The 22,715-nt window shown below is 40.5% G+C and overlaps 1 protein-coding gene across 12 annotated transcripts in view; it reads right to left on the bottom strand.

The window, feature by feature from the left end:
* PARD3 (par-3 family cell polarity regulator) overlaps positions 1 to 22,715 on the bottom strand; it is a 627,608-nt gene that overhangs the window by 215,337 nt on the left and 389,556 nt on the right. For all 12 annotated transcript variants that reach the window (XM_039524331.1, XM_039524332.1, XM_039524326.1 and 9 more), the window contains 4 exons: positions 20,820 to 20,948; positions 16,494 to 16,532; positions 1,371 to 1,559; positions 753 to 923 (listed from right to left, as the gene is read on the bottom strand). In XM_039524331.1, the coding sequence (XP_039380265.1) occupies positions 753 to 923; positions 1,371 to 1,559; positions 16,494 to 16,532; positions 20,820 to 20,948 (528 nt within the window). The remainder of the gene's footprint in view (positions 1 to 752; positions 924 to 1,370; positions 1,560 to 16,493; positions 16,533 to 20,819; positions 20,949 to 22,715) is intronic.

Below are 22,715 nucleotides of genomic sequence, written 5' to 3'. Positions count from 1 at the left end.
AAATATTATCCCAACACATGTCCCAAGTCTCTATTAAGAATTGGCAGATTTCCTTCACATAGACCTTTTTATAAGCCCTGTGTTACCCAAATTCAGAACATTTCATCCTCAGCATGTAGAAGCAGATAAAAAAATTGACAGCAGACAGTGGGATTTCCCCCATGCTCAACTTTTCTTCTGATTAGAGAGGATAAGACCAATATAAAAAGTCAGAATTCCTTCAGTGCTAATGAGATGAGAAAATTTGGATCCCTAAATATAAGAAATAATATAAATCTGTGCTGGTTTTCTCTCTAATAACCTATACTTCAGATGGCAAGAAGGCAGTTAACACTAAGATCATTTGATCACAAATTAAAAACAGTTTTGAGATTGAAAAAAGAAAGACCATTAAATCTAAAGTATAAAAGCATAAACTGCATTTGAGAAAAAAATATTGCATAAAAACTCCTATACTCACATGGGTAGTGTAATCCAATTACAAAATCAATGTACCTCTATGTAGTGTTTCCTATTATTTATTGATAAATGTGCTCAAAAAGAAATAATATACTCATGAGAAATAAACTTCATTGTTCTGGTAATAAGTTTAATGTGTATAAAACTGAAATTGAAATAATTCCACACTACATTCTTGTAGATTCTCAAATACTATTTTCCTGGCCTCGAAGGAATCATCAAATCTTCTATCAACAAGAATATCCAAAAGTATTTAAAGCTTTCAGACACTAAATAAAGAGTGTATTCTTTACCTCATTGCATTTACTTATTCGTCTAGCTACAATAAGCTGAATCATTCCTCGTTTGTTTCCTTCTGTAGACATGGACCTTCTTAGGGTTTCCATAGCATCTTGGTTTGTCTTGCCTAATAATGATTCTCCATTTACTGCTATTAGCTGATCATTCACTCGAAGCCTGCCATCCTGGCAAAAGAAAAGGTAACAGTCAGTCACATAAAATAGTGTGTTATAAAGGAAGTTTATGTCTTTAGTAAAAACAAAAAAAACTTTGCTTAATCCTAATAGTTTATAGCCAAATGAACACTGGTATAATAGCTTTTAAGCAGCCATTGTAGGAAGTGTCTGTTCCAATCATTTATACATTTGCACTTCAAGCCATTATCATAATCTGTTTACCCAAATAGCATACTAATTGAAATGTGCCAGTGATTGCTTTCTTCCTTCCAGAGAGCCTTTAAAGGTTGTTTAAATCCTGAGACACACAAATATGTGAATCCGAGTAGCAATCTAAAAGCTACATTTGAGAGCGAAATTAGAAAATACCAGTTCCAATGAACACAGAAATCCCATTCTCTTGAAAGCTGTGGCCTAAATAGTGGGAAAACAAAGACAGACGGATATTCCTCTTACCTTGGACGCTGCTCCTCCGTTAATAATGGACTTGACAAAGATTCCCAAATCCGCATGGTTTTCTTTTGACCGGTTACCTTTGACACTGACACCAAGACCAGCTGATCCAGAATCATTAAGTGGAACTTCAAATGTCAGGAATTCCCTGGTGCCATCAGGTGTAAGAACAAGATCTTCTTCCTCTGATTTCTGTCAGGAAAAGATTAGCGTGGCATTATTTTAAAATGTTTTTTGCTTGCAATTGTCTTCCAGCTACAGGTAATGTTAAAGAAATGTTCTTTAACTGCAATATCACAATATTTCCCACTGAAGTTCCATGGAGAAATCCATATTAATAGAGCATCTGGTATCACCTCCAGATGATTCCTAGAGCCAGATAGGGGAGAGAGTGTGTGTCCCCGTACGCATATGCTTAACCCATCATTGGCTAGTAAAAAGGTTTACGTGCCATATATATGGACCACTTTCAATATTGACACAAACCATTTTACTAGCCAGAGGTAAACTGTATTAGAAGTATTTATATTATTATACTTTCTTACTTGAAAATACAGGAGGAAACAGACAGCAGGAAGATAGATAAATATTACTCACTTGCCCCAATTTCTACATTTGGAATTAGTAGTATTAAAATAAATGTCTTGAAAAATGTTACAGCTGAGATCAGCAACAGGAAACCTTTCTGCTCTTGGGTGCCAAAAAAACTGCACAGTCAAGGCTGGGTCCAACCAACCACTATTTCCTTTCTTTCCTTGCTCAGCCCCTCACCACTGTTCTTACTCCCCCAACTCCTCTGGTCCCGGATTCCTCTGAATACTTCCCATGCCCTCTTTTCTCCATTCATGAGCACAGTTTTAGAAAATCCATCCCAAGGAACTACTATCCCAGCCAGTGACCCTGGACTGTGTGGCAGGCAGCTGCTCAGTGACACCCATCCACGCTTCCTCCTAGCTGTTCAACTGCAGGCAGCTGGCTTCCAACTTCACTTCTAGCTGAGATGAGGAGAGCCCAAGCAACTACTGCAGTGGAGAGTTGGCTGCTTACTGCTATGAGGGGCAGGGGCCCACTGAGTAGTCAGAACTGGAGCAGCATTCACATATCCGTGCAGACAGAGAGAGGTCAGGCTGGGGAAGGGATGTTATATCAACTAGTTTGTTTTCCCTTCTATATACCATCATTTCCATGCAAAATTCTTCTAAAGACATCTGAGTGAAAAGAGATGCTTTAAATAACGGTAAGCACTACACACAGAGACTGGTATTGAAATAAAACAGTCTCTACTGTGCCACTCCACCATACAAAAGGAGATATTAATATGTGCATCACTGATGAGACAGCCTCCTGTTTCCAAAGATATGTGATACAGAATTGTGTGTATGGCTAGGAGCCTCTAGGTGGGTCATCTAGTTCATCCACCTTCTTTGTAGTGGGATCATTTTTGTTACCCCTAACCCTCCCTGAGAGGTTGGGTGTCAAGACCTGGTACACTGAGGCAAAGCCATAACAACATATAATTTTAAATTGACAATGCCCCTTTAATCGGTAATCACAATGCTGCAGAGCATGGAAACACACAGATTGTACTAAAATTTTCCCTAGTCAACAATAATATACCAACAATTATAAGAAAATAAAATTTGCATTGAAGTCATATTTAACAGTAAGAATCTCAATTTTAAAACTATAAAAATTGCACCAAGAACATCACTCAACAGCATTAAAATGCACAAAAATGTAAAATGTGGCATTTAAAAATTTAAAATGAAAAGAAAACACAATCACTGCCTAATTGCAATAACTTCCATTTGATCTTGATACACTCCAAATTAACAGCTTCAGTATGTCAATCAAACACCTCAACATTATTTTCATGATTAGTTGATCTGCAGGAAAAATTTATTGCTTCATGTACTTTGACATGCCTGAAATAAACACACAAGAGAATCTATGTACTGTGATCCCTGAACAACATTCACCTCTCAAGATTTTTCACACACCGTGTCCAAAACAATTAGCAACCATACAACATTCTGTTCAGACTTAGTCTGCTGAAGGAAAGGTCATTTGAAATCACTTCAACTGAATGAATGAAGCTGCTCAAGTATGTAATTTGTAATAAAAATTCGATGGGTGATAAAATATGTAGGTGAATTTTTGGCTTCAAATTCACACCTTGCATCAATTCATAATAAGTGATATTTGAGATAAATTTTCTACTTTTTAAAATATAGTATGAATATAGTATACATTTAAATCATAAACTTTCTCGACTAGAACAAACTTGTGGCAGTGTTTAGATACATTGAATATGGAGATAAAAGGTAATAAGAAAGAACAGATGATGTTTCTGTCCTAAACTGCCATTAATAACTCAGCCCTGATTTTAGAATGATCATAAAACTTGTAATTTTCCACAAAGGTAAAAATGGAACCACTGACAATCTGCTAAGTCCATTTTGTCATTTCAGTAACAGCATCTCCTTCTTATCACTTCCTGCTGCTATCCCTGTAGAGAAATTTCCTGCGTGGAAGTCTTCTCTTTGCAAGACCTGTCTGGGATCAGCTAAAGAATAACCAGCATGGGATGGAGAAATCAACAAACTACTCCCACCTAATGGGGGAAGCAATTTTCAATCAAGCTGGGATGAGTTTTCAAAGGGGCTTGCTATGGTTACAAAGCAGGCGGCATTCTCTACAGACAAGGTTCATTCTCTAAGGAAGCTTAGAGATCATTTTTTTCTCAGCAGTAACTAAGTCACTGAAACTTGTCTGTTGTTACTTTGCGATAATATATACAGAAATGAACAGAAATTAAATTTATCATGGGGCTCTCAGGCAAACTCCAGTTCATTCCTGATTTCTTTCAAAGCATTGAGTTAAAAAGCTTTGTACACTCACTCGGATTGAAAGAACACATATCTCTAAATTATTTCTAGAATAAAAAACAGACCATTTAAGGACTAAACTCATTTTTCATTAGCATATATACAATCCTACATACATAATGATGATACCCATGTGATAAATTATACAACTATGTTATAAATTGCATTTACCTGACGCCTCTAAACACTTAACCTAACTTTGACCACTCTGCCTCCATTAGTACATCTGTGCTGCAACTTGTAACATTCCAAACCTCAGGGCAATGCCATCAGCCTCCACTTAGTATTATTAATAGTTTGAAGCCAATTGCCAAAATAGAGGTTTTCTTCTTTTCTTCCAAATGTGGAATTTTGGCTTCAAAATTACACTGACCCAAAGCTATGAACAGATCTCTTTAGTTCTGGACAAGTGATAGGTTTACGGTGACACTAGAGCTAGAAATAGTAGCCTTACATCACTGGAAAAGGAAGAGTCCCAGCTTCTGTCTTTTGCTTGTAGCCTTGGAAAGTCCCAGTATAATTGGACTCTAAAATCATAGCATTTTTATGTATTGAAAGGAATTTTACTACATTTTAACAAGGTTTTTAGAATGCATTCATTATTTTCTTCTCTTCCTCAGAGGCCTGTACAGTTGGATTCATGGCACTAAGAGATCATGGCTTTACAGATAGTAAGATTTTAAAAAGTCTCAATAAAATCCATAAAAATTGTCTGAAATATTTCTAAAATACTTATTCAGTTATGTGTGACATATACAGGACACATGATAGTTTGGTCTGATGTGACGTGAAGGCTTTACTGACACTTGTTTGGAACGATCTGCAAAAATCATTTATGGCTTCACCACTCATGAGTTATGTTTCATATTAAGCAAGCCCTTAACCAAACCTCATCAAAATGTACCAACACTCACTCTCTCCGTGTGTGTGTGTGTGTGTGTGTGTGTGTGTATGTATAATATATATATACACATGTACATACATCTACAAACACATAAGAGTTAAAAGGAGTCAATAGCAGCTCATTTTGTCTACAGAGAACTGTTTTCCCGGAGGCAAAATTTAGTATTTATGTAAGTACTGGCTAGATGTATGATGGCTAGATGTACTAGAAACAGTGCATGTGGGTGGTCTGCAACACACCTCTGCAATTTCAGTTTTTGGCCTCTCCTGAGAAGAAACACTGAAAGCTTCTGAGTCCTGTGGTGGACATGCATTAAAGACAAATACAATAAGAGGGGCTCATTTAGACATGAAATTGGGCCTCCAGTGGAGAAAACATTGTCCATCGATTTAAAAGTGACACAGAGAGATTCCATCTATGTTTCTCTCTGATAAAAAATACTTTTTAAAAGAGAAAGTGACTTGTAGTATGGAATGGTGGGGTTTTTTTGTGCATTATAGGTTTCACTACTTAGAGCATCTATTTGTCTAGTTATAAATTGATGTAAAACTTATCTTGAATTTCCTCAAAACTGACTAATAAAAAAAATCTTGTGCTCTCTTTCCCTCCCTAACTCTTCCTAGGTTAAGTATTTTAATTTCCTCCATATGTTAAACAAACAATAATGAATCTTATTTGCACATATATACCAAGTCTCATCATTCATATTGGCTAAGTTAATATGTCACATCTGGCAGAGACTGCAGTCTGTACAAATCAAATAGCAGCTGCTAAATATCAAAAACTATATTTGAAATGAGTGGGTGTTTTTTTTTTTTAACATTTTATAGGAAATGTGGTCTGCTTAAATTTTAATCCCAGCAAAGAGAAATTATTTGCATGTTATATGCAGATTAAGTTAGGAATTTGTTTATATACTAGTACAGTGTTTTACATAACTAGCATTGAAGTAATCCTGCTGTCTTACTAGTTGTGATTCATTCTAAAGCAAAGGATTTGGGTTCATGGCCATGCAAAAGAAATTTCAGTTTGATAGCAAACACAGATACTCTATCTTCAAAGATGCTTTCAATTTAATGCTTAAAATGGATAATAAAAGTGCAAGAGAAAGAATATTTTGCAGGCATTTTTCAAAGTAACCAAAATGCTAACATGTGATTTTCATTTGGTATGAAATTAAAGCATTGTGAAAGCAGAAGTCTAAGTATTTCCACGTGTTTTCTTATTTACCTGGGTATAAGAATACCACTGCTTGTCTATACTAATATTTTTCTTTTTACGATCACACCACTACTGTTCTGATCTGTGGATTTATTCACTTACAATGATTGTTATAACTAGTTTGAAATCAATATTTAAATCAATTGATCAGAACTCTATAAACCAGTGGTTCTCAACCTTTCCATACTACCGTACTCCTTTCAGGAGTCTGATTTGTCTTGCATACCCCAAGTTTCACCTCACTTGAAAACTACTTGCTTACAAAATCAGACATAAAAATACCAAACTGTCACAGCACGTAATTACTGAATAATTGTTTACTTTCTCATTTTTACAATATAATTATAAAAATAAATAGATTGGAATATAAATATTGTACTTACATTTCAGGGTATAGTGTATAGCAGTATAAATAAGTCATTGTATGGAATTTTAGTTTGTACTGACTTCACTAGTGCCTTTTGTAAACCTAGACAAATATTCAGATGAGTTGATGTACCTCCTGGAAGCCTTCTAGGTACCTCTGATTGAGAACCACTGCTATAAACAAACTGCTTATCATACATTCCTAACTCTGTGAAACAGGTGAAATCAGTGTAATAATTATTAACTACTTTGGATCACACAGGTAATGGTCAGTGGTAGCTACTACAATGGGTACAATTAAAGCTAATGTGCTCTTATCTCAAGTTTTTGCTCTTACTCAAACTTTTCCCACACTATGTACTAAAACCCGTAAGCAGTGGTAAAAATAATCCTGATACTTCACAGACTTCTGTACTGTAGAACTGAAAACCTGGGCACTAATCCAATGGCATGTGGCTCAAGCCCAAAAGCCCATAAAATAGCTTTCCTTTCCAAGCTCTCTCTGGTTCATGAAAGAACTTCAGTGCCCAGCACACTGATCACATAGGATCCTAACCCTGAACACTTCTCCCATATCATGACCTGGAAGACAGCGAAAGCTGACATATCTGAGAGAATGCCAGCGAACCAAAGAAAAAAAATCCTGGCTTTGCAGCAGTTTGTTTTGAGATCATACTACAACTTCCAATGGAGGCAACATCAGTGTATAAGGGCACTGAGTATGGGAGTAAGGGGACCTAGGCTCTATTCCTAGCTCTGCCACTGACCTGCCAGGTAACCTTGGCAAATCACTTAAACCTCTCAATGCCTCTTTTTCCCCTTCTGCCCTTTGTCTGTCTCATCTATTTAGGATGTAAGCTCTCTGGGGCAGAGACTGTACCCTACCACGTGTGTGTAACAGTGACAAACACAAACAGACCTAAGCTTGGTTGAAAGCCTCCAGTTATTACTGTAAAATAAATAGTAACTGAAAATCCTGCCCCTTCACCTATCAATCGCAAGCTGATTTTTAACTCCCCTATCCTCCTCCTCCCTCCCCTTAACCCTTCCACTCCCCGGGAGTGCCCACAAGAAAAGGAAATGCAGAACCCAGACATCTTCAAATTTTAGCCAACACAAACATTTAACATTTAGACAAGCAGTCCCCACGACCACTGGACAGGGTCTGTTGAGACCAGCTGGAGATTCTAGGGGACCACAACTGTCATGCTTTTGGATCAGCAAGCCCCCACCCTTTGCTCTCTTTGGCTGACCAGGGAAAAGTTTCTTCAGGACACACAAACTATCTTCAATTCCTTCCCTTGTTGACTTTCATGCTAGAATCCACAAAGCAATCCATGACTTGGCTATGGCCACATACTACAAACACTGTATTAAAACTACCCTAAAATTATCTTTCAGGGTGGGTCAGCTTCATCACATCGCAGTGCTGTGTAAAGCAACTTCAGAACATTTTGATGTTGCATCATGAGGTGAGGATAGAACATCATGAATCATGTGGAGAAAGTAAATAAGGAAATGTTATTTACCCCTTCACATAACACAAGAAACGGGAGTCACCCAATAAAATTAATAGACAGCAGGTTTAAAACAAACATAAGGTAGTACTTCTTCACACAATACACAGTCAACCTGTGGAATTCATTGCCAGGGGATGTTGTGAGGGCCAAAAGTATAAATAAGTTCATGGAGGATAGGTCCATCAATGACTATTAGCCAAAATGGTCAGGGATGCAAACCCATGCTCTGGGCGTCCCTAAACCTCTGATTGCTGGAAGCTGGTACTGGACAAAAGGAGATGGATCACTTGATAATTTCCCTGTTATGTTAAATCCCTCTGATGCATCTGGTATTGGCCATTGTTGGAAGACAGGATATTGGGCTAGATGGACCATTGGTCTGACCCAGCCTGGCGATTCTTATGTCCTTATGTTGGATATCTACCACGTGATATTCTGACAGACTTTCTTTTTTCCAGAGGTCAAAGATGTAAAGATGGTGACCTTAATTTAAATCCATATTGAGCCTCCAGCTTGCTATACAAAATATTGTTAATAAAGCTGAGGCAATATAAAAAAATTTCCATGGCTGTTCACTTGAATAATGAAAAAAAAAAAAGTTACATATCCTGTGCCCAGTGTTTACGCCCCTATAGGCTTGCTTTCCACCAGTATTCCACAAAACAATTTCATTGGCAGGAATGGTCATGGAAACAAAGTATTTCAATTGACTTTCTTGGTGACGTTGGCAAGCCACTTCACCTCTCAGTGTCTTTTCTGGATTGAGTGCCAGGGAAGAACTCATACTTGAAGACTTCAGAGCCCATAGTGCAGTAAGAAAATTTTACATTTTTATGAGTGTTCAAATTAGAAACCTAATCCTAAAATCTACACATCCAACCAGGGAACAAAATACCATGTGACCTACATGCCCAATCAAATCTAACAAACAGATTGAATTTCGAATTTCAAGCATCTTATACTTTTGGTGAGCTGCTTATGATTGACTGCAGCAGGGGAGGCAACCTATAGCACGTGTGCCAAGGGCGGCATGCGAGCTGATTTTCAGTGGCACTCACACTGCTCTGGTCCTGGCCACCAATCCGGGGGGCTCTGCATTTTAATTTAATTTTAAATGAAGCTTCTTAAACATTTAAAAAACCTCATTTACTTTACATACAACAACTGTTTAATTATATACTATAGACTTACAGAAAGAGATCTTCTAAAAACATTAAAATGTATTACTGGTACGCGAAACCTTAAATTAGAGTGAATAAATGAAGACTCGGCACACCACTTCTGAAAGGTTGCTGACCCCTGGACTACAGGATAGGAATTATCCACGGAAATTATTAACTCATTCATTTCAAGAAAATTCACAAACAGAAAATGTTAAATGTTAAATTTGTTATATACATCATTCACTGTGGACTGCTGGCTCAACTCTCTTCTTTAATACTCCATATAAATCAATCAGTAATATTTTATGTCCAATGGTAAGAGAGTCTAAACACAGCAGTATCCTGCAGAAGATTAAATTCTTTCTTTTTTAAAAAGCTATCAGTTTCTTAGACTGCATCTTTATTAAAAATGTAATCTGAAGCCATTCAAAACTACCCTAAAAAAAGCTTTGAAGCCAGTGCAATCACACTCACATCCCTTGCTATCAGTACCAAATTATTAGAAGACAAAAGCTGCATATATTCCTGTATATAACAAGAAGTTATAAAAAATAATCGGCATCAATCATTCATGATACAGACAATCAACATAAGAGAAAAAACACTGCCAACCTCATCACAGGCAAACCTCTCCCCATCTGGTAATAACATCCCACATGAAATGTCAGTGCTGTCCTCAGTATATGCATATAGGCTAAAACTATTCAGACTATACTGCATGGGCTCAACTTTCAAACACGCTGAGCACCTATGGCTCCAGTTGAACTCAATGGGGTATATAGGTGCTCAGCACCTGTAAGAAATTCAGGCTCCTTGTGAAAGAGACAGTTCTATTTCTTCCATAGGGCAAAGCTTCCATGTATTTCTGAATTACCTCTAAAAGAAGTGATGAGAACCTATACTGTTCCCCTTGGGCAAAATAGCAATGTTACTCCCGGGGGAATTCTGTGCCCCTGTGGGGGTGCAGAATTCATACCTTCTGCAGATTTCATGGCTCCTCCGCGGAAAAATGGGGGAGCAAAGAAATCTGTGGGGAACAAATGCCCCTTCTGCGGCAGCCCGAGTGCCTCTGTTGGGAGCAGCCAGCGGCAGAGATCACCACCACAGCGGGGAAGAGGGAGGCTGAGTATGCATGTCCCTGGAGAGATGTTAAGGGGGTGGGGCTGGGCACCTGCCTGAGTGCGAACAAGTGAGACACACTCACTCTGTCCCTGTCGCTGGCTGTTGCTGCGCCCGGGTCTTGGAGGTTTAAGTCTGTGTGAAGCAGGCTCTGTCCCTGAGACAGAGCAGAAATGTAACAACTAAGCAAGCAGGCTGCTAATGTTCCCATTGTTAGTTATTAAGCCTCCTTTATCTTGCCAGAGTGGTATAAAGGAGCCTTACTGTAAATGACAGTAATGGAATTCTCAGCTAGGAAGGTCTATGTCAGGGGTCGGCAATCTTTCAGAAGTGGTGCGCCGAGTCTTCATTTATTCACTCCAATTTAAGGTTTTGCGTGCCGGTAATACATTTTAACGTTTTTTAAGGTCTCTCTCTATAAGTCTAAACAATTGTTGTATGTAAAAACAAGCTTTTTAAAATGTTTAAGAAGCTTCATTTAAAATTAAATTAAAATGCAGATCTTATCAATTTGGTGCAGTGATTCTTAACCTGGGGTGTGCACACCCCCGGGAGCAGGGCCGGTGCAAGGATATTTTGCGCCCTAGGCGAAACTTCCACCTTGCACATCAGTTCATTGAGCGGCAAATCCCCAACGAGCCTTTATAGACCCCAGTGGCCGCTCCCCAGACCAGGTTCCCTCCTCCCCGCTCCCTGAACTCTCCTGGAGGGTGCACAGCCCCTCGGCGAGTCCTCCCAACCCAACCCAGGTGGCCCCCACCCCAAGTCCACTCACTTAGCCAGGCTTGGGCCACTGCAGCAGCTCAGCAGGGAGGAGCCGCCTTCCGGAGGCACCAGAGAGCCAGAGCATCCCGCTTGCAGCAGCAGCGAGCCCCAGACATGGAGGAGCCAGCGCAGTGCAGGGGGGCAGCAGCCCTGCAAAGGCAGTGGCGGCACTGCTAGCGGGGAGCAGCTGAGCCCCCTGCCTCCCCTGCCCCAGCTGCAGCCCAGCCCCCCTCCTCCCCCCCCGGGGGCTCCTGCAGGCTGCAGTGGATGTATGTGGGCATCAGCCCCCATGCACCCCCTGGCTCCCCCTTGCCTAGGGTTACCATATTTCAACAATCAAAAAAGAGGGGAGAGCCCTGCCCTAGCCCCCATCCACTCCCTCCCACTTCCCACCCCGATGGCCCCAGTCAGAAACCCCAAACCCCCACCCTCCACTCCTTGTCCCCTGACTACCCCCTCCTGGAACCCCTGCCCCTAACTGCCCCCCAGAACCCCACCCCCTACCTAAGCCTCCCTGCTCCTTGTTCCCTGACTGCCCCCTACTGAGAGCCTTCCACCCTAACTGCCCCACTAGGACCCTACCTCCTACTTGTCCCCTGACTGTCCCAACCCTTATGAACACCCCTGCCCCAAGACAGACCCCCGGGGACTCCCACGCCCCATCCAACCACTCCCCACCCCCTGACAGGATGCCAAGAACTCCCAACCCATCCAACCCTCCCCCTGCTCCCTGACTGCCCCCTGAGACTCCCCTTACCATGCCCATGCCGGTCAGACGCTGGCTCCACGTGGAGTTTTGCCTCCATGTGGAGTGCTGAGGCAGCAGACGGGGGGGGGAGGGGCGGAGCTGTGGGAGGAACAGTGGCCGCGGCTCACACTTCCCGGAGCCGCAGAACCCGAGTGCGGTGAGGGGGGAGCCAGGGGGCGCACCTGCCTGGGCTGTGGCCTGGTGCCCCCCCCAGGGGGGCTCCTGAAGTGGATGCATGCTGGCGGCAGGCCCTGCGTGCCCCCCGGGTTCCTCCCTCGCCATGCTCAGGCTCTGCAGCTCCTGGAAGTGTGAGCTGCCGCCGCCCCTCCCACAGCAGGCTCAGGCCCCGTGCCCCGGCAGCTCACACTCCCGGGAGCCACAGAACGAGCGTGGTGAGGAGGGAGCCGGGGAGGTGCGCCTGCCGCCGGTCTGGGGTCCTGGCCACTGGCCCCGCTTCACTCAGCCAGCTGCGTGTGCTGAGCGGGGCCGGCGGCTGGGACTCCAGCTGGCAGCCGCGTGCCAGGCAAAAATCGGCTTGCGTGCCAAAGGTGGCACGCGTGCCGTAGTTTGCCGACCCCTGGTCTATGTGCTTTCTCCCTTTTTTTCCCCTGTGCCACAGAGGCACACTGTGGTTAGATTACAGCTCATGATCTATTTTATTTATCCATTAAAAAAAATACAGGACAATGATTAGTAAAATTGTACGATTTTCATGTGTGAAAGTCTGAGCAATTTAAAGTGACATTCTGCTTTTTGGAATGCAGGGTATTGGTTACCAAGTATTTGTAACTTAACTTTCATGTATTTAGGAAATACTGAACAGTTATTGTGATTTTTTCTGTACGACAGTTTAAGTAAATTATCAAAATAAGTGAAACTGGTGTGATTATACTGCATTATTTTGACAAAATATGCAGAATTTTGGATTTTTGGTGCAGGGTTTTGGATTGTTTTGGTGCAGAATTCCTCCAGGAGTAAAATCATGTAAAAGTATTCAGTACTCCATGTTCTAGGTTTATGCAAAAGATTAAGCAGTCAAATTCAAATATACTCTGACAAATGCCCAAAGAAGAATAGAAAGTCAGTGCTATGTTAAAGACATACCAAGAGGATATCAAGGAAAGAACCATGACTGATATTTTAATGAAAATGCTTACCGCTTGCAGTGCCTTTCAGAGGACTGCTCTCCAATAAATTTTCAACTATCAATCCTTTCATTCCTGAACTCTTCACAGCTATACGCAAAGTGTGTCTTTCTGGGTAATTGCTGGTTTATTTTCCCCCATTACTTTAGTACTTGAGATCTTCACAAACATCTATGAATTTCTCCTTACAACACCCTTCTGAGGCAAGGAATATTATCCCATTTTTACAGATGGGGAACTGCACACAAAAAACTCATGGAGGAAGTCTTTGTCAGAGCCAGGATACAAACCCAGATCTGATGACCAAACCAGTGCCTTAACCCCAAGACCATCCTTCTATTTTAGCTGGATTTAGGAAATAAGGCATTAATCAAACCTCACAACCATGTAGTTTTGGAGATAAGGTTCATTTATTCCAATTTTACAAAAGTGGAAACTGCATACAGAGAGACTGCTTTTTCCATTGTTGCTAAGTAAACCAGTGGAAGAGTCAAGAAATGGAATCCAGGAGTTCCAATTTTTATTCCCCGACTCTGACCACTAGAGCAAGGATTCTCAACCTTTTTCTTTCAGAGTCCCTCCTCCCACAACATGCTATAAAAATTCCACAGCCCATCTGTGCCACAACAACTGTTTTTCTGCATATCCAGGGCCGGCGTTAGGTGGTAACAAGCAGGACAATTGCCCAGCACGCCGTGCCACAGGCAGCCCTGTGAAGCTAAGATGCTCAGGCTTCGGCCCCAAGTGGTGGGGCTCGGGCTTTGGCTTTCTGCTGGCCCCTCTCTTGCTTATTTTGGCAGACCCCTGAAACCTGCTCACGGCCCCTAAGGGGTTCTGGACCCCCTGGCTGAGAACTGCTGCACTAGACCATAACTCTCTTTAATGTAAAATTCTCAAGTAGCTGGAAATTATTGTTTTCCTAGCAGTACACTGACATGCAGGTAACTTGCAGGTTTGAATTTAGAAAATAAACAAAGGAAAACAATTGTAAATGCAAAATAATACCCAAACACAATTAACTTTCAAAGAGAAGGGGAAGGGGGGGGGGAATTAATTGGCAGATGTTTTACACAGTATAATTAACAGTTTATTTCAATGCTCTGTAAGATTAATTATGCTTCAAAACAGAAATTTAATGACAAATTACTAGTTTTTTTAAACCAAGGTCAATCTCCTACATTTCAAACAATCATGCTGTAGAGCAACAGGTTCATCTCTTCCATTTTGTTTTGTTATTGGCCATCAAAATGGTGCAGCTAGTAGAGTATGAAACCAAGGTTTCAAAATGTCATACAGGCAAGACCTATGGTTCAGGAGTAATTTGGCTTCTTTCTCATTCATCAGTGAAGCAGAAGGTAAGAACTTATGCTTAGCTGGTGCTTAGTTGCAGATAGAAATGAAGGTGTACTTCTTGGTGGGTGACTGACGAGCAAATTTAGATGTGGCAGGGTTAATGCCTTGGGGAAGTTCTTGATTGCTGTTATTATTATGGGAATATTCAGAGCCTATAATCTTGTGAAAGTGAGAGAAATCTAAAGTCGTGTACTCTTCTGGACTGGCTGGCAACGAAGGGCTCATACTTAAAGATTTCAGAGCCCACAGAAAAATGAAGTAAAAACTGATTTTCAAATATTTGGGAGGGTCTGATTGTCTACTGCAGTTTTGTTTTTAAATCTAAAAGAGCAGCTTTTTTGTATTTCACCTGTCTCTCCTGATCTACACAGATCCAGCATCTTCACTGCTTTTACTGCTATTATTTTCGCTCTGCCTTCTACTGTGAATTTCATGACACAAAACTTACAACTAGCATCATAAGGACTGGAAGTGGATGCAAAAACAGAAACTGTACGAGTTGGAATCTGAAAGGCCTGACAGCTAGAGACAGGAGAACTAAACAGGGAATAAGGCAGAACCAAGGAGAGTGGGGAGAGGCAGTCAAAACAAACAAGTTTTAAAAAACAAATAAACCAGTGACTGTGTTATTGATTGGCAGCTGGGGAAAATTTTCTTTGTAGAAATATCTAAATTATACTGTATGTGATAGTTATAAAATATTTTGGGTCATAATTACTCCAGCACAAAGACGATTTGCAAAATGGAGGTTGGTGGGTGAAGGATCATTGACCGTTACAAATTCTCACTTCCAGATTGAGTCCAGTTTTTAATCCCACCCAAAAATACATCTTCAGTCGTCTCTCCCTTTGACTACTGCAACTACCTTTTCGATGGCCTCCTCAAGTTCCAGGGCACCAAACATATGGAGGATGCTGCTGCCCAATTCTCAAATGTCCAATAAATGCAAAATTAAGCCCATCTTTATATAATTTCATTGCCCCATTATGTATTTCAGGATCCAATTGAAAATTGCCTTCCTGGACTTGATAACTTTTAAAAGATTTCTTCCAATCCACCTCACGGACATGCACTCTCTACTCCTCTTCTCATTCCTTCTGCTCACCTAGCCCCAACTTTCTTTCTGCTCCTAAACTCACCCCTGTTGGGAAGGTGCCCCTGTCACATGAAATAGCTTTTCTATATCTCACCAACTCCTGATCTTACTTCACATCCAGCCAAATCTCTCTTCTCCCTTGCCTCTAACTCTTAATATCTCCCTGCGCTCATTTATTACTTAACTTAGCAACAGTGTTACCTAACTATATGAAAGTTTTTAAGACATCACTTGAAGGAAAGATACTATAGACATGAAAAGTATATATTGTATTATTTTATGATAATGCTCCATAAGATGATCCATTTCTTGAAATAAATGACTAAGTATATTTTAGTATTCTTAATATTAATAGACTGATATTCCTGCCTGGGGAGTATCAATGGATCTATGAAAATCTCTGAACACAACTATGCCAAGGGATCTCAATCCAAACCTTCTAAAACGTACTACTTCCCTAACGTACATCACAAATTCCTTAAAAATTGCTTGCAACAACAAACAATGGCTTGAGATAAAGATACGTCAGCCTTAACTTCAAACTTCCTGATTTTTATTTGTTTGTTCTTCAAACTTAAATCATATAATGATTCTTTAAAATATCCTGACTAAATTCCCAGCTTATTGAATGGTTAGCCTCTGTCCTTTGACCAGGAGGCTTTCAAATAGTACTGAAAATTACATAATAAAGAGAAGTTTAAAATGTAAGGCTAGAGAGAGCCATCTACAGTATAGAATGTGAAAGGAGGGTCTGTGAAACTTTAATTGATGGAAAAGTGCCATATAAATTTTAAAATATTTTGAGAGTCCTCTGAGATGTAAAAGACAAAGCTCTTACCGTTTCCTTTGGAATTTGTGACTGGCTTTGTTCTGCACTCTAAAGGAAGTAAAAAAAAGAAAATAAATAAGAACATGGCTATGTAAGACATTCACTGTCTATTAGCAGGGGAAAGAGTCTCAATTCTGGCACGTAGAGGAGACGGTGGAGTGTAGGGAGCTGGTTGTACTCCGCAATCCACAGCCACCCAACTCTGGCCCACAGTAAGAGTTGCACAGGCACATCTCTAACAAATCTTATACCAGACCTTGGAACATAGCCACATTCACATCCCCTATCAGCCCCCGTGCCCTCCATTTCTGCCAGGAGTGATGAGGGTGTGGTTGGCACAGGATGAAGCCCAGCTGTCCACACTACCTGAACACCAACGGAGATTTCTCCTACTTTCTCCGCTTGCTGAATTAAGGCCACTTTACATGGTACAAAACTGGACAATCTTGTGCAAACATTTTAAAGAAATATCTGCTGTCAAAATGCCCTGTGCCTCTCTCAGTGGAGACGTGGCTTTGAGTTTGGCAACAGCATGGCCACACCCTGTGGTTGGGAGAGGGAGTGCTCATGCTCAGCCACTCCGGACCCCTTCCGCTACCACCCATCTCTCCTTAAGCCTGAGTGTGCACATGCATACGGGCTTAGGGGGGAAAAACATTCTTCCCCATAGGCCAGTTTGGAGATGTGTTTGGGGAACCGACTGGCTCTTACAGGCTCGGGCCCAGGCCCACCCAGGCACCCAGTGGCCTTCTTGCCACTACTGCTGCCCAGCCCTCCCTCTCTCTAGCTGAGGTATCGCTGAGCTGTGTTTCCAGGACGCTGTGGGTCTAGCCAAATGCTTTATTTGGAGGATTTTTTCTCTTTAGTCCAAAATGGCAAGATGGCTAGGGGTAGTTTATTTGGGATTTTCTGGCTTCCTTGCAGCATCCTGGATACTCAGTTTTTTGGCCAAAAGGACTGGGAATAAGAACTGAAATTTAATGTTAGGAAGTTGTATGTGAACATCTAGTGAGCCACAACTTGCAGCCAGTGTCCAAATGAGGATAAAAGACTGAAAGGGTCACCTCTCAGAGATAAACATAAGTAAGGGATCCAGATATGGCAGGTGGAACTACTACCTCACAGGGCAAAGGAGAGACCTTAAATCTGTATCTAACTGCCTCCACCTTGGCTGAAACCGGGGCCTCTAGAGCTTGCACTAAAGAGCTACATTCTCAGAACTGTAACATAATTTGCCTCCTCTGTGGACTGGGCACAAAGGGAGGCATCCTCTTAGAGGCATCCTCATTCTCCTCACGGGAAGGGCAAGAGGATTTAGAGGAAGTCTGTGTCTATTGGCTAAGATGAAGAGGACTAACCCAGATTAACTGGCTATATGGCATGACACCGTTTAATAACACAGTGGACCCGAGAAAATGCCTGGCATTTTGGGGAAGGGTGTGATAGTCCCACCACTACCGTCAGTTAAAATTAATAAAGTTGCAGCCTGCCACTTGGAATTCCTTCCCTGTATTTGTGTTTTATTTGCCTGAGCATTCTGATCAAAGTAAGTGCAGGTTTCAATGCTGCTCGTGCTGAATAATTATTCTCTCATGTGCACATATGACAACACAAACTGTACAGATTTTACAGTAAACCAAGACAGCCTTTGCTTAAACATTCCCTTAATTACCTATGTATAAATAATACTGTGCACTTCCATAGTTCCTCCCAGCCAACAATCTCAACATGCTCTGAAGACATTAAGCTTCACAACTCTCCTGTGATGTAGGTAAGTTTTGTACTGAGGCTAAGTGACTTGTCAAAAGTCATACAGAAAGCAGAACCCACAACTGCTGACTCCCCAAATCAAATCTGAAGAACTCTTTATTGGCATGACAAGCCATTCAAGTGTAGCCAAAGTGTAAATGGCTGTAATACTGAGTTCCTGTCAACAGACAACTCCCAGTCCAGTGCTTTATGCACAAGATCATATCAAGTAAATGTTCATGGAGTATTTACAGTCATGAAAACTCTGTTTATATATTGCTCATTAAATGTACTTACAATATTATTTGTAAGAAATAATTAAGCAACGTGGAAAAGATGGAGGGAAAGTGGGGAGGACACAAAGGACAAAGTATTACAATTGGACAATATGTAAAAAATTACATTTATCGTTAAAGGCAAACAGACACAGTTTTAGAATTTTTTTCCCATATAAAACTTCTATATGTGAACTTTTTATAAAAGTCAATAAGATGAATTGTTTTCAAACAAATTGTCTTTATTTCTTCCTAGTAGATGGAAGAGCACCGCTTCAGAACAAGTTTCAGCAGCTCCCCCACTACTTTTCTACTCCTGCTCTTCATTATGCTCTATGACAGCTGCCAGCCGAGCAGAGCTAGAACTTGCTCATGTCAAGGTGTGAATGAACAAATCTTTATGCAATCAGGGTTCATCATGCACTCTGGGTTAGAATCTTAGCCAGTGTATTTTGCTGTAGTGCCATTGGAGTTAGAGCAATTTACACCAGCTTATGATCTGGACCTCTGATTATGTAGGTAAGTAAAGACTTCTCCATCTACCACCTGCCATGACTATGCTGCTATACTGACTTCTGTCAAAATAGCACAGAAAGTGGCATCAGCACAGCAGCAGCAGGGAGGCTGCTGAGGCTCAACTCATTTAAAGGAGCTGATTCACTTCGTGATGTCAAAAGATATGCAATAAAACTAAAATTAAACTGAGGAAATATTAAGGTTAACATGTACTTCTAGGCTATTCTATATACAAGGACGTTAAATCTTTACAGGATTTTATATGCATTACTATTCATTATGTTATTATAACATTAAGGTTAATATAGAAATAATATATACAAAATTAAGGTATATTCTTGTTTCTAAGAGTTTATTTACAAAACACACAAAAGTATTTTCATTCACCTTTACTGTAAATTATCAATATTGTGAAAATTACATCACAGAAGCTTGTAAACCGATTGCTTTCACTGTTCCAGCCATTCAGAGGCATGTGATGAGATTTCCATACCATTCATTTGATTCAGTCTTTAAAGGAAAGCTTTCATAAACCATGACATATCAGTACTTGAAGTCACATTCCAAAAGAATTAGGCTAACAAATTTAGCTCATCTGCAGCCTTCTCAGCCACTAATTTTTTAGGGTTAAATGTTGTTTTGAAAGATAAAAGACAGAGCAAGGACCGATATTAAATGCTTTAAAATGCTAAATAAAAATTCATTATTTCTGCATTCAAGATATTAAAAATCCTGTAGAAATGAAACAATTTGTTCATCACACCAAAAAACACAGCAGTTGCTCTTATTCTGTCTGTTTATGAGAATGCATCCAAACAATTTATTTTACAGCTACATATTTAAAACCACAGCACTTTAACTGAATATAGAACATAATATGGTTTATATTCATAGTCTACCTTTTTATAATAAAAGTTATCATGGATAATAATCAGCAAAATATGCGTATACACTTTGCAAGTTGAACAGGTGTAACAAACAATGATTGTTTCATTTCACTCAAATTATTCAGAATACATTCTGTGAATTACCCTGCTAAATTAATAACAGTGGGGGTCCATACCACATAGGGGATGCTTTATATTAAAATAATAACCTTTTTTTCTTGCAAATTCCTCTTTTGGTACCATAGCATTCATATACCCCATTCTCGCTTACTTTTAAGTGCTCAGAAATTTTTTTGATTAAGTGGTAGGACAAATAGCAAGTTTTCAAACACAGACTCATGAGTGTGAAAGGTATGAAACAATCTACTTGTCTCATGTTGGTGTGGGAGAGGTCTAGGTTGGATATTAGGAAACGCTATTTCACTAGGAGTGTGGTGAAGCACTGGAATGGGTTACCTAGGGATGAAATCTCCATCCTTAGAGGTTTTTAAGGCCCAGCTTGACAAAGCCTTGGCTGGGATGATTTAGTTGGTGTTGGTGCTGCTTTGAGCAGGGGATTGGACTAGATGACCTCCTGAGGTCTCTTCCAACCCTAATCTTCTATGATTCCATGTATTCAAGTAAAGTCCATGCAATAGTTTTGTTTGTAATAAGCATTTCCTGTCCCCCAAAACACCATCATAATCTGATTTTAAAACTCCCATTCACATATTCTAGTGAATATACAATTCCAAGACCAGATCTAAAAAAAATAAAAATGTTCATATAAAGTTAACATGACCAGAGAATAACAAAAACTGATTTTCTTGTCTTCATTTCTGGTCACACACATTTACCAGCAGGTATCAGGACCAGACCATTTGTTCAAATTAATCTAAAATCTCCTAGATGCTCTCTGTTTTACGCACCAGTTCCCTTGGATGGAATGTTTCTTCCTGACGGAAAATCAAAAGGCTCACCGTCCCTCCCATCTTAGTGCTTCTCAGCAGGGAGACAGCTTCCTCTTGGGTTTTGCCGGTTAAATCAACTCCATTTACCTGTGACAAATAAAACATAAAAACTGCTAAGACTCCAGCATTAGAAAATATTACTGTTCCCATCACACAGAGTTTGGCCTCCAAGTGAATTGTGCTGTTACAAATCTAGAAGGAACTGACAATGATTCTGCATCAGCTCCTATTCAAGTCAATGGGAGTTTCTATAATGGTATCAGTAGGAGCAAGAAATCAATAGGAAAATTTGTTGTACCGGTCTTACATTTCTAATGATGATTTCTAGCAATCAGGAGAAAGAGATGACCATGAAAGGTGTCACACTGACAGCTCTGGAGACCTCAGGCGTCTTTATGCTCCAGAACAGAGCGTGCGTGGCAGAAGTGGAACTGTCCCCTGTGATGGTTCTTGGGGTGCCCAGGATTGTGAGTCACCTTGTTACCCACAGCGAGAGGGAGACTTGCTTGTGCTTAATTGTGGGTCAGCTCCCTCATACCTACAGCCTGTTATCCACCCAAATGAGCTCCTCTGGGCTCTGCCAGCCCTTATTTTGTCTTGCAGGTTAACAAGATGTGCACCCCAATCCCAGAGCCCCATTGAAGTGTTCCCCTGTAGTGTTCAAACCATTACCCATGAAACACTCAGATATGCTGCCTCAGGGGAAAAGTATACACAATAGCTTGAATGATTCAGTTCAGGATCAGCTCCTTGTACAATACCACAGCACTGAGATGCATATATAATGAAACCAATCATAAGTTTATTATCAAAGATCAAGAGATCATGAATAAGAATAATGGAAACAGAAGGGTTACATATAAAACAAAACCATAACACGATCCCTAGAGACTAAATTTAACAGGCTAACAGTTTCACCCCAAATATCCTTTGCAACATTTCAATCAAGGCTGGTTGTGATACTGTTTTCATGGATGTAATCGCATTGCTCGATTACTTCCTAGGTGCAGGATAAAGGGGTGCCTCTTCCTTCCTTGCCTTGCCCTTATATTCCCAATGTTGCCAACTCTCATGATTTTGTCTTGAGTCTCATGATAATTGTTTCCATAAAGGCCCAAGTCCTGGAGTCAAGTGGATATGTGATTGTTTCAGCCTTCATTCTTAAAAATAAAAAGTTTCTACCCCTCATGGCTGTGGAGAAAGCTTCAAAATGTGACTCCAGTGCACCTTCAAGTCTCAAAAAGCAGAAGGCAAATAAAAAGAATACCAAATCTATTATTTTGACATAATCTTGTGATTTTTAGTGCGCCTGACTCACGCTTTTTGAACATTTGGGGTTGGCAATACTGTTTTATTGTTCATCCCTCAGAGTCAGGACAACTCCCCTCCCCACCCCCATAATTAATTTTCCAGCCTGCTGCCTTCCTGCTGCCTTCACATCCTCCCGCTGACTTTGCATGTAAATGACTCCCTATTGTGTTAACTTACAATGCTTAATTTACATGTAGACCAACAGAGACAGGTGAATAAACATCCTTTGCTGGGCAAAACCTGTTTGTCCATCCTGCCTTAATTTGGATTTCAGAAATATATTTTTAGCACAGATGGATAACTTCTTACATATAGCATTGGTACATACATTTCACAATGATATGAATGACCAGTGTGACCATGGCTTTCATTTATGACCTCACAGGATAGTTTTTGGTAAACCAGAATGCACATTCCAGGATCAGGATATTCTTGTAACCCCCCTGCCAGCTGGCACTAAGAGCTTTATGGTCACACCCCCACATACATTTTTTTCAGGGAGATTTTCAAAGGCACATGAGGGAGTTAGTAGCTTAACTCCCA

The sequence above is a fragment of the Mauremys reevesii genome, linkage group 2, assembly GCF_016161935.1.
Source record: "Mauremys reevesii isolate NIE-2019 linkage group 2, ASM1616193v1, whole genome shotgun sequence".
NCBI lineage: Eukaryota > Metazoa > Chordata > Testudines > Geoemydidae > Mauremys > Mauremys reevesii.
The sequence above is the reverse complement of the archived record's forward strand: the minus strand, read 5'-3'. Positions and strand labels throughout refer to the sequence as shown.